The sequence below is a fragment of the Sciurus carolinensis genome, chromosome 8 (assembly GCF_902686445.1).
Source record: "Sciurus carolinensis chromosome 8, mSciCar1.2, whole genome shotgun sequence".
NCBI classification, from domain to species: Eukaryota; Metazoa; Chordata; class Mammalia; order Rodentia; family Sciuridae; genus Sciurus; species Sciurus carolinensis.
This window is the reverse complement of record NC_062220.1, coordinates 114,707,574-114,732,904: the sequence shown is the minus strand read 5'-3', so window position 1 is coordinate 114,732,904 and position 25,331 is coordinate 114,707,574. Positions and strand designations below refer to the sequence as shown.

At 44.6% G+C, this 25,331-nt stretch overlaps 1 protein-coding gene across 1 annotated transcript; it reads left to right on the top strand.

Moving 5' to 3' along the window:
- Positions 1–88: 88 nt before the first annotated feature.
- Positions 89–18,965, top strand: Sf3a1 (splicing factor 3a subunit 1). Its single transcript, XM_047562468.1, has 16 exons — positions 89–271; positions 3,063–3,184; positions 7,496–7,703; positions 8,740–8,997; positions 11,043–11,117; positions 11,867–12,017; positions 12,292–12,485; positions 13,432–13,549; positions 13,825–14,010; positions 14,546–14,667; positions 14,763–15,008; positions 15,585–15,792; positions 16,295–16,449; positions 17,364–17,465; positions 17,679–17,750; positions 18,444–18,965. The coding sequence occupies exons 1-16, from the start codon at positions 209–211 to the stop codon at positions 18,543–18,545; spliced, it is 2,382 nt and encodes a 793-aa protein (XP_047418424.1). The 5' UTR covers positions 89–208; the 3' UTR covers positions 18,546–18,965.
- Positions 18,966–25,331: the final 6,366 nt, after the last annotated feature.

Sequence of the window (25,331 nt, the reverse complement as noted above, 5' to 3'; positions counted from 1 at the left end):
TCGCACACCGCCTTACCCTCCCGGAGGGACAGGAAGCTCGCCACAGCGAGGGGCGGGACAGGAAGTGCGCCAGTCGCGCCTCCGCGACGACGACCCGCTTAGCCGCCGCCATCTTGCGAGCTCGTCGTACAGTCTGTGCGGCAGCCTGTCTTGACGCAGCACCGGTTGTCGATACCGAGGCGGACTGGCAGCCCTGAGCGTCGCCGTCATGCCGGCCGGACCCGTGCAGGCGGTGCCCCCGCCGCCGCCCGTGGTCACCGAACCCAAACAGGTACCGTGTCCCCCGCACCTCAGTCGTAGTCCGAGCCCGAGCCTAGGCCTAGGCCCCCCCTCTCCTGCAGAAAGAACCGGCGCCTCTGGAGTGCTTGAAAGGACTACAAATCCCAGGAGGCAGCGCGCTTTCTGCTCTGCGCTGCCTTCTGGTAGCGAAGCGATCTCTCTAGAACTGTGGTTCTTAAAGTAGTCCGCTATCGGCATCACCTAGAGCTTATTAGAAATGCAGTCAGTAACCCAGACTTTCTAAGTAGAAATCTTCATTTTAATAAGATCACAAGGTGATTCATTAAAGTGTGAGAAGCACTGATTCAGCCCATCCACTAGACTGTGGTAGTTGGGTCTCCTGCCCTCTGCTTTTGTCTTGTAATTCCTAATTTCCCAACCTGCGTGGTATCTTTTTGGATGTTAATTCTTAGCAAGTACTCGTGCTTACTGTGCCCGGATTCAACATTACCAAAATGAATGAGGCACACCCCCTGCTTTAGGGATGCTCCCAAATTAGTTGGAAGACGAACAGACTTGAACTCACCCGATGTTTATTGCCTGGATCAGTGTAAATGATGAAGTGCCACCACCCCTTAAAAAGTGCTCAGTTGGCTGGGGGGAAGGATATGCTTGAATAATTGCAATATGGTGTAGTATGCACAATTGTAGAAGGACTGGATACAAAGGAGCCAGTAATCAAATTAAAATTACTTGCTTGGGTAGAGGAGAGATGAACAGAGTTGAAGTGCCCAGTAATGAGAGGTAAATTATTTTTAGAAGGAGTAATAGTTCACCAGGAGGATGATTAGGGAAGGAAAATAGCTTACTGTAATCATTCAGTGAACATTTACTGAGCACACACTGTATGCTGATCACTACTTTGGATTCAGAAAACTCCAAGGAACATGACAGAAAAGACCCATGTCCTTTCTACCAGTATTTGTGTGTGTGTCCCTATCATTTTCCTAGGCACTGGGGGAAAATAAGGTAACACCAGGTAGTAAGTACAAAACCAGGAAGATAAGAATCAGGTGGTACCTCTCCCTGATCAAGGGTAAGTGAGCAAGTGTGGTTGAAGTGCAGGATTTGGATCATGATATTAGGAGAGATGATTCTTAGGATTTGACCTTGTCCTTGTAGAAAATGGGAAAAATGGAATTCTAGGTCATGATAGTTCTGTTTGAGAAATTCAGGTAGGCAGGCAGTAATGAGAATTGCTAGGAGAATCAGAGATACTGAGGAGTGAGGTGTTGTAGGGCCTGCCTGTAATCTCAGCTACTCAGGAATGTGAGGTAGAAGGATCCCGAGTTTGAGGCCATCCTGGGCAATTTAGAGACTCGGTCTCAAAAAGTGTTAGGGATGATGTAGTTCAGTGGTAGAGCACTTGTCTAGCAAGCCATCGGATCAGTCCCCAGTACTGGGGTTGGGGAAAGTATTTACTTCATAAGGTTCTTACAAGGGTCATAAGAGTTAATAATTTAAAATGCTTTTAAAAGATGTCTGGGACCTACTTTGTAAAGGTTTTTGCAAATAAATAAAGACTTTATAAAGGTTATTATCATTGTGGAGGCCTGGGTTTTTGGCCTGTGAGACTGGGAAGCCATTTATGAAGTTAGAGGTGAAAGGGCAAAGTGCCCAGGAGTATGTAGTATCTAAAGCACTGTGGCATTCCAAAGTGATCTGGGACATTGATTTGGCTGGATTGTTCAGCATAAACTTAGTAGAGAGGAAGTAGAGGACATGGTTGGGAGTGCCTCACTAATGTGAATACAGTGAAGAGAATCAAAAGCAGAATTTTAGGGGTTTCTAACATTATAGGATAGGAGGCAGGAAGGCATCTGAGCAAGGAGAGAGAGAATGAGGCCTTGGGTAAGCAGTTTTGTGAAGGGATAGTCACTGGTGTTGCCCAGATGATGGTTGTAGTTGATTGTTGAAAGTTGTTTTTTACTTTGGCAAGAGCACTTGGAGTGAATGGGGACCAAATGGGAGGTAAGGAAATGGAAACTCAGGATGTTAGGCTACCAGAAGAAAGGGAGGGAAAAGGCAGTGGCAGAACAGAACTTGAAGGCAGGGGATAAATTTTTCTTTTTCTAAGGTGAAAGACTTAACTCTTTGTTTATTTCTAAGGGAAAGAAGCTACTGGATAAAGAACATAGTAACTTATAGGGAAATTTGGCTATTCCAGTGTTGCTTTACAAAACATTGGTGCATTGAATGGCGATTAAGGCTGTGGAGTAGATACAGAGGGAAAAGGGGATTCAAGGCAGAAGGAGGTGCCAGCAAGGAATTACCCATTTGGGTTTTGGGTCTTGGGAATTAAACCAGGGCTTCATACATACTAAGCACATGTTCTACCATGAGCTACACCCCAGCCTTCTCATTTCTTTATTCAGCAATCAGTATGATCCCTCTGCAAATTAAATGTTCTGTACCAGGCACAGTGCTGGGTACAGTGTTACAAACATGATCTTCTGGTTTCTGGAACATGACTTCTCAGAATGTAACCAGAATTCCTGCCCTTGGAGGTCTTGAGCACTTGGTTAAAATACAGAATTTGGTCCCGCTGAGACAGTCTACCTAGGATGAGCCAGGGAAGCTCCCCTTTTCCTTGGTTCCTAGGAGAAGCCTGTGCAAGCACCATGCAGGTAAGAGAACTGCTTTTCTGAAGCAGAGGGTTCTAACTTGAAGTTGGTAGGGCAAAGTTTGTGCTCTAAGCAATATCTTAGAGGGATATAATGGGGTAAGATGAGGGAAATTCTGCCCCACACCTGGGACTTCAAGACTTTATTTTCCGTTTACAGCCAACTGAAGAAGAAGCATCTTCAAAGGAGGATTCCACCCCTTCCAAGCCAGTGGTTGGGATTATTTACCCTCCCCCAGAAGTCAGGAATATCGTTGACAAGACTGCCAGCTTTGTGGCCAGGTAATGTATCTACTTCTGCACAGGTGGGTCAGAGGTGGATTATGGCATGATTCAGCAACAAAGGTAACCTGTGTTTTACGAAGGTGTTGGCTTAGGCCTATTAGTTTGTCCAAAACCACAACATGGCAGTGAAGTAGCCAACAGACAGGACTGGCATTTCCAATATAGCACAGAGTCTTACCCTCTGCATCCAAAACAGGCCTGGAAAGCTGTTCTATCACAGACAGTGTATCTGTCTGAGCTTCTGGCCTGAGGAAGATTAAAAGGGGAGTTAATCATTCTCATTGTGCAAGGAACACATTCCACCAGCCTCAAATGACCCCTCTGCAAAGTTGAGTCAATGACTGAGCTGATAGGACTGAATACAACTCATTTACATCATGCAAATGTTAGCTGCCTTCCCAAATGGGGTGGAAGATGGTCAGCCTTCCTCTTGGCTCACCCCAATGTGCTTTTTTATATATACTCACACATCCTTAGTTGGAATCTTTTTGACTGCAGAGGTCAACACATGCCCTGGTTTAAGACATTTAGAGTATTCTTGTGGCAGCCAGTAGACTACATCCAGCCTGCAGTTGTTTTTGTTCGCCCTCACAGTAGTCTCTTAAAACTCAAATTAGTTGTCGGTGCTTAAAAGGGAGGCAATTCGGGCTGGGGATATAGCTTAGTTGGTAGAGTGCTTGCCTTGCAAGCCCAGGGTCCTGGGTTTGATCCCCAGCACTGCCAAAAAAAAAAAAAAAAAAAAGGGACACAGTTCACACTAAATTTGGATTCTTACTTCCCTTGGAGAACTGGCACCTCCTTGCTGGAAGCTGTAACTGTCCCTGAGCAGATTATTGCCCTCAGTTGGGGGAATGTTCTCTCCAGGGGATCATGCCTTGACAGTCACTTTTCTAAAGCAGAATCCTCAATACTTTACATAATTTAATGGATATTGCTTCCTTTTCTAGCCTCCTAATAAAATGAAACAGATTATTCTAGTTGATATCTTTCACTGTGTCTGCTCTATACAGATTCATCTCATCACAAATGGGCATTGATTAACTGCTGCTCTGTTCTTGATTCAACATTATTAGGCCATGTCACATTTCAGGCATCAGGTGTTGTTTAAGATAAATGTTAAATGTCTCACAGCACCCCTTGTGCCTTGCCCTTTTTCTCTGATATTTTTAAAACAACAAAGAAGAAAAGGATATTGGATGAGGAATCACTACACTCTTACTACCAGAATGGTTTCTGCCTGTTGTTTTCACTTTTTCCTGTTTCCTCTGGCCCTTGGCATCCATCCATTTTGAGATCTTTGTGGTACTAGCAGAGATACTTGCTTTTCCTTTTGGTGCTGCATTGTAAGCCCTTCTTCCCATTGCTTTGTGGTCTTCCGCATGCTGTGTGGTCTTCTACTGAGAGGATGCACTGTGTGCAGGTGATGGGCCTTCTTTGACTTAGCCAGTTCCTCTCTATTTTTCTTTGAGATTGTTTCCATTGTTTCTATTTGACCAACAAAGCCATACAGGAGTCTCAACATTTTATTTCCCTCTAGATTGTTTCCTTAGAAGAAAATTCCATGTAGCACATGAACTAAGAGCATTTAAAAATATATATAAAAAATGTATTTGTGTATAAAATATATATAAATAATTTTAATAAATAATTTAAAAATATATTTTATATATATTTTAATTATTTTGGTATTACTGGGGATTCTCCTCTAAGCTACTTCTCCATTTCTTTTTTAAAATCTTATTTCAAGGCAAGGTCTCACTAAGTTATGCTGGCCTTGAACTTGAAATCCTTCTCCCTCAGTCTCCTTAGTTGCTGGAATTACAGATGTGTGCCACTGTATCTACCTAAAAAACAATTCCTAAGGGCTAGGGATGTTGCTCAATGGTAGGACATTTGTCTACTATGTAGAAGGCCCAGGATTTGATCCCCAGCACTAAACAAACAAGCTAAATTAAAACATTTTGCCAAGTAACTTACTTTTCAATAATTTTGTGTAATACTTTGCTGCCATAGACATAAGAGTTTACCTGACCTAGTTCCCTTAAATATCAATATGCATCCACATGTGTAGATGGATTTTTAACCACTTTGATTGCTTTTGTGTAGGCATTTTTAAAATCTATGAACTTGCTTTTGTTCATGTAGCATTGAAGGGATAGGCTAATACCTCACTGTGGGAGAAAGCCAGCATGTATGACTCTGCTGTGTTTTTGCCAAGGTCTCACACACATTCTGGAGCAAGCAATAGAATCTGCAGTGGAATGTGATTTTCCAAAAGGAGCTTTTCTTTCTAGGTTGGGTCTTCCCTGCATTTTCTTGTCAGGAAACTGAAATGGAAATTACCCTTAAAAAGTCTCAACATCTGGGTTGAGTCAGAGTCACATTTTTTTCTGCTGAAATCTATTACTTGTGTTGGAGGATCTAATTCTAAAATTAACACTCAGCCAACTTAAAGCAATAGAATAGCTTGGAATGCACACACCTGCCTTCTCAGCATTATATCTTTTCAATTGTTTCCATATGTGGCAAGGTTATGGCTTAGGAGTCTGTGATGAATGGAAACGACCACAGCCCCCTTTTCTAGTAGTTCTCAGTTGCCCTGAGCATTTGCTGTGCATGGTGACTTACTTTAGCAGGATTTAAGTGTGCTTTCACCCTTCTCCTTGTGTGTGTTTTGTGTTATGTGTTATGTAAGGAGGTAAAAAAAAAAAAAAAAAATGCTTTTTCCCAAAGCGCAAGGTTCCTATTGGGCTGATGCACTATCAAATTGAGACCTCATGGTGTTAGTCACACTACATGGTGTGACCAGAACTTGGTGAGACACTAGTCTGGGTGTTGATGACCACCATCATGGTGCAGATTGTTGTGGCTAATCTGGGCCATAGAGTGGCCTGCATTCCCTTGTCCTCTTTAATAGGGCCAGGGGTTCAAAAGTCTGAGGAGAGTAGAGCAACATGGCAGGCACCAGCCCTGGAACTTGCCTTAGTGTGTTCACCTTTTGAGTACAGGGCTCTGACCAGAGGAATAGTGGAAGTCCCACAGGCCTCTCATAATACCCAAATGATCTTGAATGTTTATGGAACTGCCACTTCTAACCTTCATAAGAGTGACATTCTCAGGCATTTACAGGTTATTCTATGATTCAAAAAGACTTTGGCATCTCCTGAAGTAATTTGGTTTTCTAAATAGTACTTCAGGGTACAGAGGCAAGGTGATGTTAGCCAAATTTTATACATGGGGAAATTGAGGCAAAGAGTAATTTTAGTAACTTGCTCTGGTTCAGAGTGAGTTATTAGTGAACATGAAACTTCCATGTGTCTTGTGTCTTTTAAGGTTTTTGTGCTTTCTGACTGACAAAGGTGTTGTGTGTCAGTGTGGCAACTTGAATTATTACCATCAGGACTCTAAAAATCAGAGTTCTCTAAATATATCAGGGACATTTTTTATTATCCTAAAGTTTTGAGGGCATGCACACTGGCAACATGGGGCATACCTGGAGAACCATTCCAGGCAGAGAGAGCAGTAAGGAGAAATCTCCCTCCACCTCCAGCCAGTCTTACCTCACTTGTCATCTGAATGTGCCCTACTCATTTTCACAGGTTTTTTTTTTTTTTTTTTTTGCGGTGCTGGGAATTGAACCCAGGGCCTTGTACTTGTGAGGTAGGCTCTCTACCAACTGAGCTATCGCCCCAGCCCAACAAGTTGATTTTAGGCAGTACTTGGATGAGGCATTAAGTTATCTAAATTTCCATGGTTTTTTTAGTCCTCCTCATTACCCGGAGGACAGAGTCTCAGTTAGGTATTAATATATCTTTAATACCTCACCAGCACTTGCTAATTTCCCCCTTTTAGCTAAGAGAACTAGTGTCAGCAGACTTCAAGCTAAACTTTAACAACATTACTTTGTTGTCTTCACTTTGGGCTATCTTTTGTTAGTAAAGGCATACTAGTATTTATTTGAAGTAGTAATGTGTACCTTTTTGATATATTTGTTTAAATTGAATAATGTTTATTAAAAGGAAAAAGCAATAACCCAGCTGGTTGTGAAGATTGCAGAAGTGACTAAGGAGCTACGGAGTGACAGAAGTTGGGGTAACCTACAGGTAGAGGTGGCCTGGGAAAGACCAAGTGAGGCAGATGGCACTGATTGCTGGTGCCTGGAGGCTTGAGAAAGACGTCTGTTGACCTGAGGGATGGGCTGTTTTGAGCAGTAAGTGATGGCAGGAAGAGGCTGGAATGGATGATGTTTAGAATCTGAGCAGTCACAGATATTGTGGTGTTAATGCTTATGTCTTTTTCTTCTTCCAGAAATGGGCCTGAATTTGAAGCTAGGATACGGCAGAATGAGATTAACAATCCCAAGTTCAACTTCCTAAACCCCAATGACCCTTACCATGCATACTACCGCCACAAGGTCAGCGAATTCAAGGAGGGGAAGGCTCAGGAGCCCTCAGCAGCCATCCCCAAGGTCATGCAACAGCAACAGCAAGCCACCCAGCAGCAACTTCCCCAGAAGGTTTGGAGCCCACTCCTTTCCCCCAGATTGAGAGGGAGGCAAGGACAGGGAGGGGGCCACCTCACAACCTTTCAGGGGGACAAGGGAAACTGTTATCCCTGGAAGTAGGCACTGCTCAGGCAGTGAGGTACTGAGGACAGTTGGCATTTCCTGATTACTGGTAGTCAAGCTTCACTTTGTGCTTTATTGACACCTTTGAGGGTCTGCATGCAAAGGCTGACAGAATGATTATTTTACAAATGATGAATCTGAGACTTGTAGGAGTTTGATTTACCCAAGGTCTTGGCCATGGTATGAGGGCAGTGCTTGGTGTGTGAAGGACCTCCTGCCTGACTGAGCTGAAGGATATGGCGTGGCCTGGGCCTCTTCTCTTCATTCTGGCCTGCCCTAATACTACCCTCTCTGTACCAGGCTCAGGATCATGGAATCCAGCACTAAGGACTACTAGAGTTGTGAATAAAAACAGGAAGGGCCAACACATTTTGCCTCTTGGATAGTCCTGGCCTGGTCTCTTCATTTTGCTTTCCTTCCAACTGATGGAAAAGGCAGCCCCTTAACTTACATGGGAAATAAAAATTAAAGTCAGGTTCTAAGAACTTGTGTCACAATTTACTACTCCTAGGGCCTGAGATTACCTCAGTTTCCTCATTTCCTCATTTACCACATGTATCATGTGGAAATCTTGGAAACACTTTATACGGTGGGTTTCTGTGCACACACATAGGTCTTACTACATTTCCATCCCCCTTGAGTAGGATTTAGTTAGTCAGTTTCTGTTAGATTTTCTGTCATGCACTTTGGGTCCTCAGTTTCAGGGCAGGGGCAGAGATATAAATGGACAAAGCCATTCAGGGAATGAGGCCACAGTTGACCAAGAAACTGATGCTCTTTGGAGTTAGGATTTTCTCATGCTAAGTGCATGGTGTGTACCCAGTTAATAGAGCATAGAAATCCACAGCCATTCTGAGTGGTGGTGCTCCTCTCTGGAGCTTATCTGTCCCTATGCCACTTGCCTCATACTTCCTCTATATCTTAGGTCCAAGCCCAGGTGATCCAAGAGACTATTGTGCCCAAAGAACCCCCTCCTGAGTTTGAGTTCATTGCTGATCCCCCATCCATCTCAGCCTTCGACCTGGACGTGGTGAAACTGACAGCTCAGTTTGTGGCCAGGAATGGGCGCCAGTTTCTCACCCAGCTAATGCAGAAAGAGCAGCGCAACTACCAGTTTGACTTTCTCCGCCCACAACACAGCCTCTTCAACTACTTCACAAAACTGGTGGAGCAGTATACCAAGGTATCTGAGTGGGGCGGGGTCACTTGCTGGGCCCAGGGAGGGAAGGCATTCAGCAGTAGTCATTCATTGTCCGCAAGGATGCTGCTTCTCTGTGAGCTTATGGGCAAATGTTATGAAACGTAGTTTAAAGTAAAAACCCTGTTTCTATTTAGTTCCTTTAAATTCATCACAGACCTCTTATTTGTAAAGAGAAATGAAACAAAATGTTTGCATTCTGCCAATAGTTGATTATCTGCCATGTGACCAGGCCAGGTTGCTAGCTACTTCTAGGTACATGTACCTTTTCAGTTTTCCTGGTACAGAACTTAAGAGACAACAAGCCCTCACTAGGTGAGTGGCACATGCCTATACTTCTGGCTACTCTGGAGGCTAAGGCAGGAGGGTCTTAAGTTTGAGGCCAGCCTGGGCAACTGAGACCCTATTTCAAAAAAGGGCTGGAGTTGTAGCCCAGTGATAGAGCACCCTTGAGTTCAGTACCTAGTATTGTAGAAAAACAAATGAACAGAGAATCTGGACAAGTTGACACTGGTATTTAAAATTATCAGCTCATTAGTTTATTAAGGATGTTGGTACAGATTTGCCTGGGGCACATTTTTCTTGGTGCACATATAGCTCAGGTTGTTTTCCTTTCCTTTTAAATGGAATTGTCTGCACATCTATTTTTGATATCACAAAAAAATATGTTTGATCTAAGTTGAAAGGATTCAGAGATTTCCTCTCACTTCTCTTGCCCTAAGTATATAATTAAAAAGAATTGTAAGACTGGGGATATAGCTCATTTGGTAGAGTACTTACCTTGTAAGCACAAGGCCCTGGGTTCAATCCCCAGTACCCCCCAACCCCCCCCCCAAAAAAAAAAGAATTGTAAAACTGTGTTTTTAGAAAATGACCAAATCTCTGAGCATGGCTATAATGTTAACCTCAGGAACTTAGTGAGACCCTGTCTCAAAATAAAAAATAAAGACTGGGGATGTAACTCAGTGGTAAAGTACCCCTGGGTTCAATTCCCAATACCAAATAGCCAAATTCAGAGGCTAGTAGAGCAGCTAGATAACAATCATTGAAGATTATCATAAGTACCAGTTCCATTTTATGAGAGTTCTAGGTTAACTTCCCTTAGTGGACTGCCTCCATGGTTGAAGGTTCTCTTTATTAGTTACTTTCTTGTTTCTTTTCTTTTTCTTTTTTTTTTTTTTTTTTTTTTTTTCAAACCTTGGTATTTGCATTTATTATTTTAACTTGAAGGTACTAGTGTCTCTCTAGCCATGGAAGACCCTATCAGTGGAGATAGATTCTAATGCTAGAGGTAGAAGGAGAGGCAGGGTGGGGTTCAGCCCCTTTCTCACTGGCAGTAGATACTGTTGAAACAGTTACAATGGCTGGCTATTCAGAACAAAGGTCTTGGGATGTAGTTCCATGGTAGAGTGCTTGCTTAGTGTGCTTGAGGCCTTGGGTTCATTCTTAGCACCACAAAAACAAACAAAATGGTGTTCCTTCTCTCAGAAAATGTAAATGCAGATTATATTCAAGGTGCTGGAAATGTAGTCATGAACAGAAGACAAAATGTTCTAACTTCATAGAGTTTCTAGTCTAGTGGGTAGGAGACAAACAGGTGCAATATCAGTGTGTCAGATGTGAAAAATACTATAGGGAAAAGGGGGGTAGAAATATAAGGAGGTGGAATGAGGAGGCCTGAATAGTATTTCAAAAGGATAAGAACAGACCAGTGTTACAGAAGCAGCTATCACATGCTGACCATGTTCTGGGTAACCTGCCAGTGTTTGCATACTTTCCTGCTAATCCTTGAACAACATTTTTACGTTGATGGTGCCAACTTTCAGTGGTGTTGTCATCATTTTGTAGAAGGAAGCCAAACTGTGGTTGTTAGGTAACTTTCCCAAAGTCCCACAACCAAGTGGATCCGAAATTAGGATCCAGAATCTCGTACTCTTGCATCTCCTTTGCCCTACAACAGACCCAGCAAGGTTGCCTCTTCATGTTGTACTATGATAACATTAATGTTTGCTTTACCTCTTCTGTTCTAGATCTTAATTCCACCCAAAGGCTTATTTGCAAAGCTCAAGAAAGAGGCTGAAAATCCCCGAGAAGTTTTGGATCAGGTAAACTGAATAGGATTTCTTGCAACCAGTTAGTGAGTGGAGGTACAAGTTCTACTATGAATTCTGTTTTAGAAACACTCTGAGGCAGTATAGGTTGAGTATCACTAATACAAAATGCTTCAAAAATACAAGAAATCATTTCTAGGCTATGTGTATATGGTTCATATGAAATGGAATTGAATTTCGTGTTTAGATGTGGGCCCCTTCCCCAGGGTATTTCATCATATATATGCAAAATTCTGAAATTCAAAACACTTCTGGCCCATAAGCATTTCTGATAAGGGATGTTATAAGATGGTGAGAAGAAAGGCCTTGTGGCCACAAAGGCCAAAGAAACCTAGTTCCATGTGATGCTACATTCCTCTGTATTCTTAGCTTCAGTAAGTCTGTTTTCTTTTCTTAACCAGAAGGCTACCTTTCAAACAGATCCTTTGATGACAGATGCTGAAAGCTCCCAGGCTTTCAGAGTTGAGAAGGTATATTGGTGCTGCCTGGTTTGGGTGGCTACTTGAAGACTTTTATTTCTAAGGTTTTTAAAATTGCTGCTTTTCTTGAGGGCACTAGGTTGTCATGCAGACTTCTTAAAAGAGTCTTCTACTCTGAACATCACCAGAACATCAGATCTTACCCTTATGTGCAGAGTATCATTCTGGTGTGAAAAAGATAACTGACTTTGGTGATGGATCCCCAACCTTATTGGGAATAGACACTGATTCAGATCAGCACCATGCTGTTTCCTATTCCTGCAGGTATGTTATCGAGTGGAGTGGGCCAAGTTCCAGGAGCGTGAGAGGAAGAAGGAAGAGGAGGAGAAGGAGAAGGAGCGGGTGGCCTATGCTCAGATTGACTGGCATGATTTTGTGGTAGTAGAAACAGTGGACTTCCAACCCAATGAGCAAGGTAGGTTTGTGAGGGGAATGCCTCCAGTTGGGAACCAGGAGACCTGTCCAGGTGTTCCCAGAGGACTTTATCACTATTTCCTCTCTGCTCCCATTTCATTTCTACCACTTTGCCCAAATTAAGTGCAGCACAACTATTTTGCCTTACCCTGAATGGGCCTCTGTAGATAGGGAGAAGAGTCAGATGGTGCCAACCCTTGGAGAACTTGACAGATAAGGCAAATAGGTGAGCCTTTGATATGGAATCTTTCTGACTCTGGTTCACATCCTGCCAGGGAACTTCCCTCCCCCAACCACACCGGAGGAACTGGGGGCCCGCATCCTCATTCAGGAGCGCTATGAGAAGTTTGGGGAGAGTGAAGAGGTAGAGATGGAGGTTGAATCTGATGAGGAGGATGAGAAACAAGAGAAGACCGAAGAGCCTCCTTCCCAGCTGGACCAGGACACCCAAGTGCAGGACATGGATGAGGTGAGCTGTAGGTGACTTGTGTCCTGGCTGGCCTTTCCCCTGAAGCCCAGGAGGTCAGGGTGATGCTGTTATATGAGTCAAAGGTCTAGCTTCCTTTTGAGCCTCCAAAAGAGGCGTGGGCCCTGAACAAGGCTGGACTGACTCTTTAGCTGCCCAAGACCAGGCAGCACAGAGCCTCTTTCCAGCTCTGATAACAAAGATTCATTCACAGGCAAGGATCTAAAAGATGTGCTGGCCCTGTTCTGTAGCTTTCTCTTTGCCTTAGAGGCCCTGTTCCCTCTACCTCATGCCAGCCCCTAGTTAGGGAACTCTGTATCACCCTGTGCTTTAATGACTTTTGAGCTCTAAGGCCCAAAGGATCAGTAGCTTTTCTAAATGTAGCTTACAGTCTAAAGGGAATAAACCAAGGGGGGAAAAAAAAGAAAGAATGAAATGTGGCCTATACTTCCTTTCAGACATCCCTACCCACTTCCAGCCTGGCCTTCCAAATAAGCACAATCTCCAGAGCCAAGCTGCTGCTCCCCCCGCCCCACCCCCAAAGAATTTGTGTGCAGCCTAAGAAGAAAGGGCCCCTGTGTCTGTGGGAATTGAGTTTTTCTCTGCCTCCCAGCATTGCTCTGTGAGCAGCTAGCATTGAGTGTGGACTCTCTGCTGCACCCCTCCTCCACATATTAAGTGCCCTTGGCCTCTTGGGACTGCCTGGTGCCAGCTGCTGTAAATGCCTGGTAGGAGTGTTAGCACCATGGCCCCTGGTGCTCCCATTCATGCTGTGAGGAAGCAGCTTGGCCTGCTGCCGGTTGGCCTCAGCTGCCCTAGGAGGCTTAACACATGGACATTGGCTGGCAGAGGCCAAGGCTTCTTGCCACCTTGAGAGCTGCCAGAGCTCAGCTGTAGGGAGATGGCCTCTTGTCCCCTTTCTGAGTCCTGCCACTGCTTTGCTTTTCAGGGTTCAGATGATGAAGAAGAAGGGCAGAAAGTGCCCCCACCCCCAGAGACACCCATGCCTCCACCTCTGCCCCCAACTCCAGACCAAGTTATTGTTCGCAAGGACTATGATCCCAAAGGTAGGGTCTGTTTCCTTGCACGTCCTAGTGTGTTCCTCAGACTGGGCAATTTCTAGGAGATCTTCAGGCAACTTTTTTAGTAGGAGCACTGATAAGCCTGACTGTTATAGACTCGTGGTAGGGAATAAGACTTAATCTTCATCAGTGCTCTGGAGCCAGGTACAGGGTTGCACTGAAGGGATGCATCGCCAGTGAATGATGCATGAATGAAATATCACTTTCTTAACCTCAGCTGCCACCCTGTGTTCTCACTTGGACATCTCTTTCCCTTTTAGCTTCCAAGCCCTTGCCTCCAGCCCCTGCTCCAGATGAATATCTTGTGTCCCCCATCACTGGGGAGAAGATCCCTGCCAGCAAAATGCAGGAACATATGCGAATTGGGCTTCTTGACCCCCGGTGGCTGGAGCAGCGGGATCGCTCCATCCGGGAAAAGCAGAGTGATGATGAGGTTTATGCACCAGGTGAGCTGGGGGGTTCCTGGAAAGCTTATAGCAATGTCCAGGTTATAGTCAACTTGCTTTATGCAGACATAGAAAGCAACAGTTAAAGTTAATGAAAGCTTTTGAGGGGAGGTGCAGCCTATGATGTTGCCAAAGAACTTCCCATTTCTAAGGACTCTCCAGAGGAATCTTCCAAAGGCAGACACTGACATAGATGATGTATGCCATTGGCATCTTAGCAGAATCTGATAATAACTGGGAATAATACTTGTTTCTTTGCTTTCTTAGACTGATGGTTGAAGTACCCTGACTCCTAGAGGACCCACTGGTCCTCTTAACTACTGTTTGGGAAGTGGCAGGATAGGGTGGGAATATAGTCTTAGGGCCAACTGAGCAGTCTTCTGCAGGCTGAAAGGATAGGAGTACAGTGTTGGACTGAGGAGTCAGCTTCACACTCTGGATCCAGTTTCTGCCCTATACTCCTGGAAAGCTTCTGCCTTATTTGAAGAGCACTGAGTGTAGCTTCCCTTTCTTTCCATTGTGTAACTGCATACAGGTCTGGATATTGAGAGCAGCTTGAAGCAATTGGCTGAGCGGCGTACTGATATCTTTGGTGTGGAAGAAACAGCCATTGGTAAGAAGATTGGTGAGGAGGAGATCCAGAAGCCAGAGGAAAAGGTGTGACTTGAGTGAATCCTTGTGTCTTCCGTGTCATCCATCTCCTGTACTTGGGTTCAGTTTTAGAGATCCTTTGGCTTTTCTTTACTTTGCAGGTGACCTGGGATGGCCACTCAGGCAGCATGGCCCGGACCCAGCAGGCTGCCCAGGCCAACATCACCCTCCAGGAGCAGATTGAAGCCATTCACAAGGCCAAGGGCCTGGTGCCAGAAGACGATACTAAAGAGAAGATTGGCCCCAGCAAGCCCAATGAAATCCCCCAGCAGCCTCCTCCTCCATCTTCAGCCACTAACATCCCCAGTTCAGCCCCACCTATCACCTCAGTACCCCGGCCACCTGCGGTGAGCTAGTAGGACTCTGATCAATTGTTTTTAGAACTTTCTTTTGGGGGTTGGACACAATTGACTGAGAAAGGAAACTGCCTTATAGTAAGGCCTGAATGCTGAGTGTGGGTCAAGATAAAAGATAAAGAACCTTTAAAATGAAAGTGGGAATCTTTACCCTGATCTTCTGTCTGCACGGGAGAATTGGAACAAGGAAGAAGACAAGTGACAAATATGAAAAGCAGGTTTGGTTTAAGGCACAGAAGAGCAGTGTGGCTTAATGGGTCTTTGAGGCCTGCTAGGCCATCACCAGGAGCTTAGTTGAGGTTAACCCTTTCAGTGGTTCTCTATCTTTTAGGAGCAGCTAGTTGAGTCTGACCCATAAGTTCCACATGGTAAGTGTGTCACCCTGGGCTTCAGTACAGTTCCTGTCATATGCCTAATGTATTACGCTGCAGTCTTTTGGCACCAGGGGACTGAGTCAGAGCAGTCCAGCTTCCGTTCTCAGAGATAGAGATGGCCAGTTGTTAGCTGTAACTGTGCTTGGAGTCAAGTGGTGGCTTCCTGTAACCTGTGGATTTCTTTTCCCCACAGATGCCACCCCCAGTTCGTACTACAGTTGTGTCTGCAGTACCTGTCATGCCCAGGCCCCCGATGGCATCTGTGGTACGGCTTCCCCCAGGCTCAGTGATAGCTCCTATGCCGCCTATCATCCATGCACCCAGGATCAATGTGGTGCCCATGCCTCCCTCAGCACCTCCTATCATGGCACCCCGCCCTCCCCCCATGATTGTGCCAACAGGTCAGTGTCTCTTGCATCACTTTACAGCCCACTAAGTCAGGGACCACAAGCTAAGCACTGTACAAAGAATGGTGGCCAGTGTTAGTTGCAGTTCTTCTAACTGGGTGTCTAGCCCAGGGAGAGCCCTGACATCCCACATAAAAGATCCCTGAGCCAGGAGCTGGGAGCCACATCTTCTGGGGAAAAAAGGAGTCCAAAATGGCATAGCTGGTGTTTGCACCCAGAGGTCAGGCCCCAGACAAGCTCAGAGGCCTGACCAATGCTTGTTGTTGGTTGGCACCTGCTCCATCCATCAGTCCTGCTTCTCTAGTGCCCTGCTGCCTGATGTGGGCAGCCTCCCAGAATTCCCTGCCAGGGAACCTACTGACTGCCAGACTCAGCAGGGAGTAGCATTTCACACCTCTCCATGGAACCTTTGCAGTGTCTCCCTTCACCTTCTCACCAGTCATGTTTTCTAGGCCCCCTCCCCCACTCACAGGGTTGTTGCTTCCTCTTTCTGCAGCCTTTGTGCCTGCCCCACCCGTGGCTCCTGTCCCAGCTCCAGCCCCCATGCCCCCTGTCCACCCTCCACCTCCAATGGAAGATGAGCCTGCTTCTAAGAAGCTGAAGACGGAGGATAGCCTCATGCCTGAGGAGGAGTTCCTTCGCAGAAATAAGGTCTGTGATTTGGAGTGCTGTCTGTGGCCTGGATCATCCAGGCTCAAGGCACACTTTCCTCTAGTTCCCCTTTTTTACTCTCATGGTTTTAGTTTTAGCTTCTGGGGTCTAGACCAGCCATTGGTGCCTTCACAATACACATTTAAATGTTGGGTTAACAGAGAGCAGTGGCGATGGTGGTGGTCATTGCCCCCTGGTGTGTTCCTGTAGAGGCCAGTAGGGGACCTGGTTGCACAAGCAGCATGACCTAGGTGTGACAGGAACCTTGGACACTTAGAAAGAATCCAGGCTTGCCTATAGCTTCACCCCAAAAGGCAGCCTGTTAGAGTACTAATATTAGGGTAGGTAGAATTCTGAACCCTGGCAGTCCCTAGGAGAGCTGTTAGGCATAGGAGGCAGAAAGTTGCAACTTCCACTTCTCAAAGGATTTGACTCAGTCTCTTTTGTTTTCTAATACTAGAAAGTAGTAGGGAGTATGTCTTAGTAATTCTTGTTCACTCAGTTCTGGGGTAGAGCTAAACACATCACAGGCTAGTGCTCACAATGTCACTATACCACACTTGTGGCATTGAGGCTCAGAGACCTTATCAGCTAGGAAGCTGATTTGGTAACCCAAGTCTTCAGGCCACATCTTCTTTTCCTTTGTGCTACTCGGGGTTTAAAGAACATTTTTACTTAACTGCTTCCCCCTAGTTCCTGACTCAACAGGAGGCAAGGCAGTGTTTCATTTAAAGAGGAGAAACAAAATCTCGGGAGTGACTCATGCCATGTTATTAAGTAGTGTCAGTAGTGAATTGGGGGCCAGGAGAGTCTGGATGGACAGGTGACATTGTTTGGACGTGCTTGGGATAGCAAAGCATAGTTCAGTGTTGGCTTAGGGATTCCAGGCATAATAACCACCTCCTTTTTTGCAGGGTCCAGTGTCCATCAAAGTGCAGGTGCCCAACATGCAAGATAAGACCGAATGGAAGCTTAATGGGCAGGTGCTGGTCTTCACGCTCCCACTCACAGACCAGGTATTGGCTCTTGCCCCCAGTCGATATCAGATGCATGGGAATCAAGATGTCAAGGGTGCTGGGGAGATAGCTCAGTTGGTAGAGTGCTTGCCTTGTAAGCACAAGGCCCTGGGTTCGATCCCCAGCACCCAAAAAAAAAAAAAAGATGTCAAGAGACAGTTTCCTGTGGCTGGCCTTAGCAAGGGGGTGAATGACCTCTCCTTTGTTCCACAGGTCTCTGTCATCAAGGTGAAAATTCATGAGGCCACAGGCATGCCTGCAGGGAAACAGAAGCTACAATATGAGGTGAGTCAGAATGTCCGAACTCCTGCCTCTTGGGTCCCATGGAAAAGAAATCTGAATGTGACTTAGTCCATCCCAGTGACAGTGCTGGCTGGGAATCCTGGTGACTGATGGTGGGAGGCTCTCATGTGGGGTCCTCAAAATTCTTTGATTCAACAACTAGAGGTAGAGAGCCAGAGATAAGACTTGGGAATCCCCTGGTGGATTGCTGACTCAGTGGTTGGGCCTGCCTTGCTGGTGTGTTCTCAGGTGGCCTGGCCCTGTGTAGACACCAAGGAGATGTCTGGCCCAAGTAGGTCACCTGGGGTGCTTCATTCTCCTCTTTGGACTGGAACATGTTCACACTTTGGGCCTCATTTCCTTCTCTATAAAGTGAGGCTGTTGGATGCGTTGATCTCTACCAGTGTCATGATTTGATAGTCACACCCCCATGGGCTTGGTCATGATCAGCATCTTTCAGAGTTGAACTTTGAGCTAAATGTCAATGAAGGAAAAAAGTATCAATTGGAGGAAAGGCAGGAGAAAGCATTTTAGGAGGTACCAGAGTCCTCCCATCTATCCCTTGTTAGCCTCCTCTCAAACTGCTGTATTGACTGAATTCAAAGTGTGAATGGGCTGAGTTCAGGATTTTGAGGCTGCAGTGAAGTACTCAAGGCCAGGTGCCATGCTCTAAAGTGCTCCATCTATATTTTCCAGGGCATCTTCATCAAGGATTCCAACTCTCTGGCTTACTATAACATGGCTAATGGCGCTGTCATTCACCTGGCCCTCAAGGAGAGAGGTGGCAGGAAGAAGTAGAAGAAGAAAACCTGTTATCAGGTTCAATTTGTCTTCTCGTGTTCTCCACCCCCTACCCCATACCCAGGAGCCCTCCTGGGGCCTCAGGTGCTACCTGCACATTTGTTTCCCTTTTAACTCAGTTTGGATATTCAAATTGTCCTACAAAGGTTCATGCCTCCCTCCACACCCACCCCCAACCCCTGCAACATTGGTAAGAGTAGCAGGGCTTTCTGAGCCACTCTCTGGAATCCCTTTGTATTAGAATCTTGATTTGAAGTTCTTCGTTTCTTCAGGCAGTCCATTAGGAACCGAGAGCCCAGAGATGTCCTACAAAATAGTTTCGTAGTGCCTAGTGGCACTTGGTTAGTAGAATATGATTGTTATTGTCATTTTGTATCTTGAAATGGTCTGTCTAATAAACCTCTTGAACCCTTCTTGTGAAAGCATTGTAATAAGACTTCCTGTGCTTCTCCACACTTGAGGCAGTGGGAACACTGCACTATACAGCATAGCTCCCCTCTGCTCTGAGGAATCCTGGAGTTTGTATCTGAATTCTTGCTGCTATCATGTCCTTTGTGTTTTATGTATTAGGGCCAAATACAGGCTGTTATTTTTGGAATCACACTATCACAGGAAGGTAGGCGTTGCTAGAGGTGTTAGAGGGAGGAAGGTGACAGTGTATTGAGAATTGTTTCCTGGTTTTAAACCTAAAGCTGATTATATTTTGAAGATCGTTTGTGTTTGAAGATTCAGAGAGTTCCTAGCATCTTTTTTTTTTTTTTTTTAAGTTGTTGATGGACCTTTATTTTTTATTTATTTGTATGCAGTGCTGAGAATCAAACCTAGTGCCTCACATGTCAAATGTCAGAGGGGAAGGAATGACATCGCACTGACCAAGTTAAAAATCTGACAGCAGTTTGTAATGGAGCCACATGAATGATGCTGTTGAGTGACTGCCTGAGCCCTTGGTTTGCAGTTGGAAGGCAAGCACTCTACTACTAGGCTACAACCCCACCACCCTCACTATATTTGTTTGAACCCAGGGGCATTTAACCACTGAGCCACATTCCTAGCTCTTTTTTATATTTTATTTAGAGACAGGGTCTTCCTGAGTTGCTTAGGGCCTTGCTAAGTTGCTGAGGCTGACTTGGAACTCAGGATCCTCCTGTCTCAGCCTCCCAAGCCGCAGGGATTACAGACATGCACCATCATGCCAGGCCCCCAATGCCTTTTATTTACAGTCTTTCCATTTGATCCTCCTGCCTGCCCTTTTAGATCCTTTCCAGGGCACAGAAGAGTGAGACCATTCCCAAGGTCACAGACTCAGTATTATGAGTTACCCCAGCTTTTTCAGCCAAGTAAGCTCAAAGCTTCCAACTGTAAACCTAGGGCTCAGGCAGCCACTCAACAGCATCATTCATGTGGCTCCATTACAAACTGCTGTCAGATTTTTAACTTGGTCAGTGCGATGTCATTCCTTCCCCTCTGACATTTGCCTCCAACACAGTTGCTAGAAGTTTGCCCTTTGGGCCAGTGCCAAAATTTGGCTTCCTGAAGCGGGCTTTATGGCTTGGTGCCTAAAGTTAGCCCACTGGTAGTTTCTTCTCCACAGGCAAAGCCAGAAATCCCCTTGAACACTACCAGCTGGGTCTCATTTCAAGAGGTAAAGGGGACCAGGAGACCTGGGGGAGTCCCATATTCCTAAGTTCTCCTTTCTGGAAGCTCCGGCAAAGATTGGCAGATCATGTACTGCCTCTGTAGCTGAGGCTGTGACAGGAGTCCAGGAATGCTGCTAGGCAGAATGTGAGTGAATGGGCCCTTTGAGCTGCCTTGCAGGGAATGAACCCAGTTTCCCGGAGCTCCTGAATGAACATCTGTCCTGGCTCCCTCAGTCGCAGGAATCCCCATTGATCAGGAGTCCTTGTGACCATCAGTGGCTGTAGACCCAGTGCATAATCTGGCTTTGCACTTCTTATTTAGGGCCTGCATTCTGTAGGAAGCCCCTTGTGTTTACAAAGTTGCTCGCAGAGCTATTCTAGTTCTCACTGCACTTGTCTGAGGATCTTCATCCTGTTTTTTAACATGAGATGGAATGTCCAACATACACAGCCAATGAAGACTTTGGAACACCAAAGCAGCCCGTGCATTCCTGGTCACCACCCTGTCTGTGCTGCACCCCACCAGAACAGACTGTGAAATAGGAAGAAATGTTTCTGTTTTGGGACCACTGGGAAAAGAGTCCCAGGCAGCACTGGACTCTTTAAAAAGTTGCTGTACCTTTTTGTTTATTTGTTTTAAAGTCATAGCCATTTCATTACCTTACTCAGGATGGCCTTAAACTCCTGGCTTCAAGCAATTCTCCTGCCTCAGCCTTCCAAGTAACTAGGGTCTTTTTAATTTTAAAGATTTGCATTCAGGGCTGTAGGAGCAGTAGAAATTACGGAATTTCATTTTCAATTCTACTTCATGCTTGAAATAAGTACTCAACACATATCCCAGAAGAGGCCACTAATCATCACTCCCATTTCACTTTATATATTAGAGAATATGTACAATGGTTATATTAGGTAAATGTTAGACTATATCCTTGAATGGAGATACATATTATAATTATAATAGTCATATATGTTATTTGTCCCTGTTATTTAAAAAACCAGGTAAGTGTAGTACAGGTCATATTTAAGGGTAAACAGGTACACATACATAAGATTTTTAGAAATTTACTTTAAAAATAAAAGGTCTTGATGTTGTGATCATTAACTCTACCTTATTTGGGGTAATTGCTCTTAACTATTCTGCATTACTTTATTTTTAAAAATATAGGTAAACAAACAGTTCTAGGTACTTCTGGGCTCTATAGGTCCAAGAACCAACATGTGATAAACACTTATCTTATGGAGAAGAGACTGATGTTACCTTAAGCTGAGTTAAATTAAGCCATCAGTGTTCCTTATCCCTGAGCTGTGGTGATTAGTATTAATCACCACATGTGACCCAGTATTAATGGTCGTTGACACACCAGGGAATGCAACCTCCTCTCCATTTGAACAATAACTACCAGAAGACTTGTGTTGATGTATGAAGGATGTGAAGCCTAGAGCTGCTGCCATGAAGGGCTTTAGTTTGAGAATGAAGCAACCATAGGGAGGTCAAAGAGGAAAAAGAAAAATGAGGCCATATCTCTGGTGACATAATCTCTAGATTAAACTACTCCTGAAGCCTACCCTACCTGTGAATTTTTTTTTTTTTAATTTGGGACCCACTAAATACTTGTGGTTTAAGCTTGTTTGAGTTGTACAAAAAAGTTCTCAACAGTATCCTGTACATTGGAATAAACAAGCATTAGAGTTTGCATGCTCTTCATCGGCTCCTGGGTACTGATCATCTTGCCTTCTGAGCCTCAGAAGGTAACAAAGGCTATGGCACTTGGTGTGGGCTCATGGCCCATACCGGCAGGTTTCATGAGCACCTGCAGACTGCACATTGTAGCGTGTAGGAAAAGCGACCTACGTGAGCACCTTGGGCCCAACTTGCAGGAGTGACCTCTGCAGGAAGAGACTTCAAGATATCAACAAATTCCTGTATCCTTAGTAAGTATCTCTTATCTTCAAAAGAATGTCCACAGCAGCCGGACCACTAGGTCTCACAGCATTGCCTAAAGCCTTTTGTACTTTGTACTCCAATGAACCACATGACTGTTTATTTGTTTATTCGTTTTTTTTTTCTGAGACATGATGTGGTCTCACTTTGTTGCCTGGGCTGACCTTGAACTCCTGGGCTCAAATGATCCTCCTACCTCCAGTCTCCTAAGTAACTGGAATTGCAGGTGCTACTGTATTTGGGGCTCTCATTCATTTATTCAGTCCTCCCCCTTCCCAACCTAACCACATCATCTTCTGAGCCTCCTTCAAGGAGAAGCTTTGTAACTGCTGTTCTGTTTCTTGTATACTGTTCTCCCAGTTCCCTACAGAGGGGCTCTCTCATTTCCATCTGCTTCCATTCCCACTCCTGCCCCAGCATTCTCTGTGTCTTAACCCAGCTTAGTTTTCTTCATACTGACAAATGTCTGTACTTATTCATGTTCTCCCTCTTCTACTGAACCATAAGTTCATTTGGGGGCCAGGACTTTTCATATCTCTTTCTCTCTTTAATGGTGCTGATGATCACAGCCCAGGCTTCACACATGCTAGGCAAGTGCTCTACCATTAAGCTCCTTCCCCAGTGCTTTATCTCTTGTTCACTAGAGCAAAGTCTGGCCCATTATATATACACCTATATGAAAAACTATAGAGTTTAAAGGAAGTAAAGGAACTAATATATCCTGAAGGATTTGGAGGCAGTCCTTGACACACAAAGTAATTATTAATATTCCTGTTTTTCAGAAGAGGAAAATGAGGTTCTGAAAAGTTAAGCAATTTTATATAAAAATACTTCAGTAGTAAGGGGTACAGCCGTGAAGCAGCCTCCCAAGCCATGTACCATTGATTAAATTGAGTTTACTTCCATACTATGGCCACAGGCTGTAGTAGGAAATAACAGTGAATTTGCAAGTACTTTGCAAACTACAAATATCATTCCTGTTTGCTACTTACTGGGCAACTCCATGTGCTTAGCATATATTGTCACACTGAGGTTTCAGGATGACTCCTCCAAAGGAGTATTTTTTAAGTAATTCATTTTACAAATGAGAATATGGCCTTAGAAATGCCCGACACAATAGTGTATGCCTATAGTTCCAGCTGCTTAGGAGACATGCAAGAGAGTCACTGGAGCCCAGGAGTTCAAGGCCAGTCTAGGCAGCAGACCCTGTATCCTCCACCCCACACAAAAAAAGAAAATGTCCTCAGAGAGAAGTGATTTGCTCAAGGACACAGAATTTGAATCCTGAGTGGGCTGATGTAAGATAATTAGAAGATGGGGCATCAAGATCTTAACTGGAATAATGTATAACTAGTCTCTCAAAGATGGACACCCAGGTGTCTAACCTGCTTCAACCCACATCCCAAGTATTGCTAGGTAAATGTCTCTGTATATACATCTGTATGGACTAAATAAGATGTTTGGGATGTGACCCTAAGGCCAGAATTATGAGGGCAGAGGTTGTAGATTTTTTGCCATGTTTGGGGTTTTACATTTGCTCTCAAGCATATCTGGTTCCTTTCCCTTCTGGAATGGGCCCATGCCCCCATGTAAGGCCTACTCTACCTCTCCTGGAAACTGGGATCAGGAGCCCACCACTCTTATCTAGAGCCATTAGAAGATAATCCTTCCAGACTGAGGATTTAAGGTGAAAATAGCCTATGCCCATTTCCATGTCTGCCATTGTCCTGTTTATGGAAAACCAGAAGCCCATGGAATGTGAAAACTGCACAGCAAAGTCTTCAAGAATGTCTGGGCCATGTGGTATCAAGGAAACAGCTGGTAAAATCAAGGCTTAAGACTACTTGGAGTTTGCTTTGGTTGCCTTTGCCTCCTGCCTTGGGCGGTGCCTCTCAGAGCTAACTTCCAGTCTCTCTTTCTGGGCCTGTCTCCCCCTCAGGTCTAGGGGAGAGTCATATCACACTATGGTTGTAATTTTTAAACCACAAAGTACTAGACCTAAGTGAGGAACTATCATTACAACTCTAAGAGTTGACAATCTCTGGGATTAGATGTTGGCTACTTGCGGGGTGAGTAAGACTACATAGGTAATATTGGTCTCTTGCCAGGCATGGTGGCACACACCTGTCATTCCAGTGACTCCAGAGACTGAGGCAGGAGGATCGAGAGTTCAAAGCCAGCCTCAGCAATTTAGCAAAGTCCTAAGCAACTCAATGAGACCCTGATTCTAAATAAAGTTTAAAAAAAGGGTTGGGGATGTGGTTCAGTGATTAAGTGCCTGGTACCAAACAAACAAAAAATTGGTGTCTCTCTATATCTCTATCTCTCAATATAAGCAGTAAGAACTGGATTCAAATCTTGTCTCTACCACAAGTTAATCCTGAGACTTTAGGCAACTGACTACTTTTTTTGGTACTGGGGATTGAACCTGGTTGCTCTATCACTTGCTATATCCCCAGTCCTTTTTATTTTTTGAGACAGGGTCTCACTAAGTTGCTTAGGGCCTAAGTGGCTGAGGCTGGTCTCCAATTTGCTATTCTCTTGCTAGGATTATAGGCATGTACCACCACACCCAGCTTAATGGACTACTTCTGAGAAATTTAGTTCCTTTTCTTGTAAAATGGGACTAATAATAGTATACATCTTTTTTGTTTGTTTGATAGTGGGGATTGAACCTTGAGGCACTTTACTACAGAACTACATCCCCAGACCTTTCTAGTTTTTATTTTGAGATAGGGTTTCTCTATGTTGCTGAGGGTCTTGCTAAGATGATGAGTTGGCCTCAAACTTTTGATCCTCCTGCCTCAGCTTCCTGTGTCACCAGGATTAAGGTGTATACCACCACACCCAGCAATAATATATATCTTATTACTAAAAGATTATTAGAGATGGTGCAACCAATTTGGAAAACAGTTTTCCAGTTCTTCAATGGTTAAATAGAGTTAATGTTATAAACCAGAAATGCCTCTCTTAGGAAGTTCTACCCAAGACAAATGAAAATATATGTCCACATAAAAGCTTGTACCTAAATGATCAAATCAGCATTATTTCTAGTAACCAGAAAAAGAAACAACTAAATGAACATCACTGAAGAATTGGTAAACAAAATGTACAATATCCATAAAATATTATTAGTCAACAAAAAGGAATGAAGTACTTCTGGGTGTGGTGGCACTTCCCTGTAATCCCAGAGACTAGGGAGGC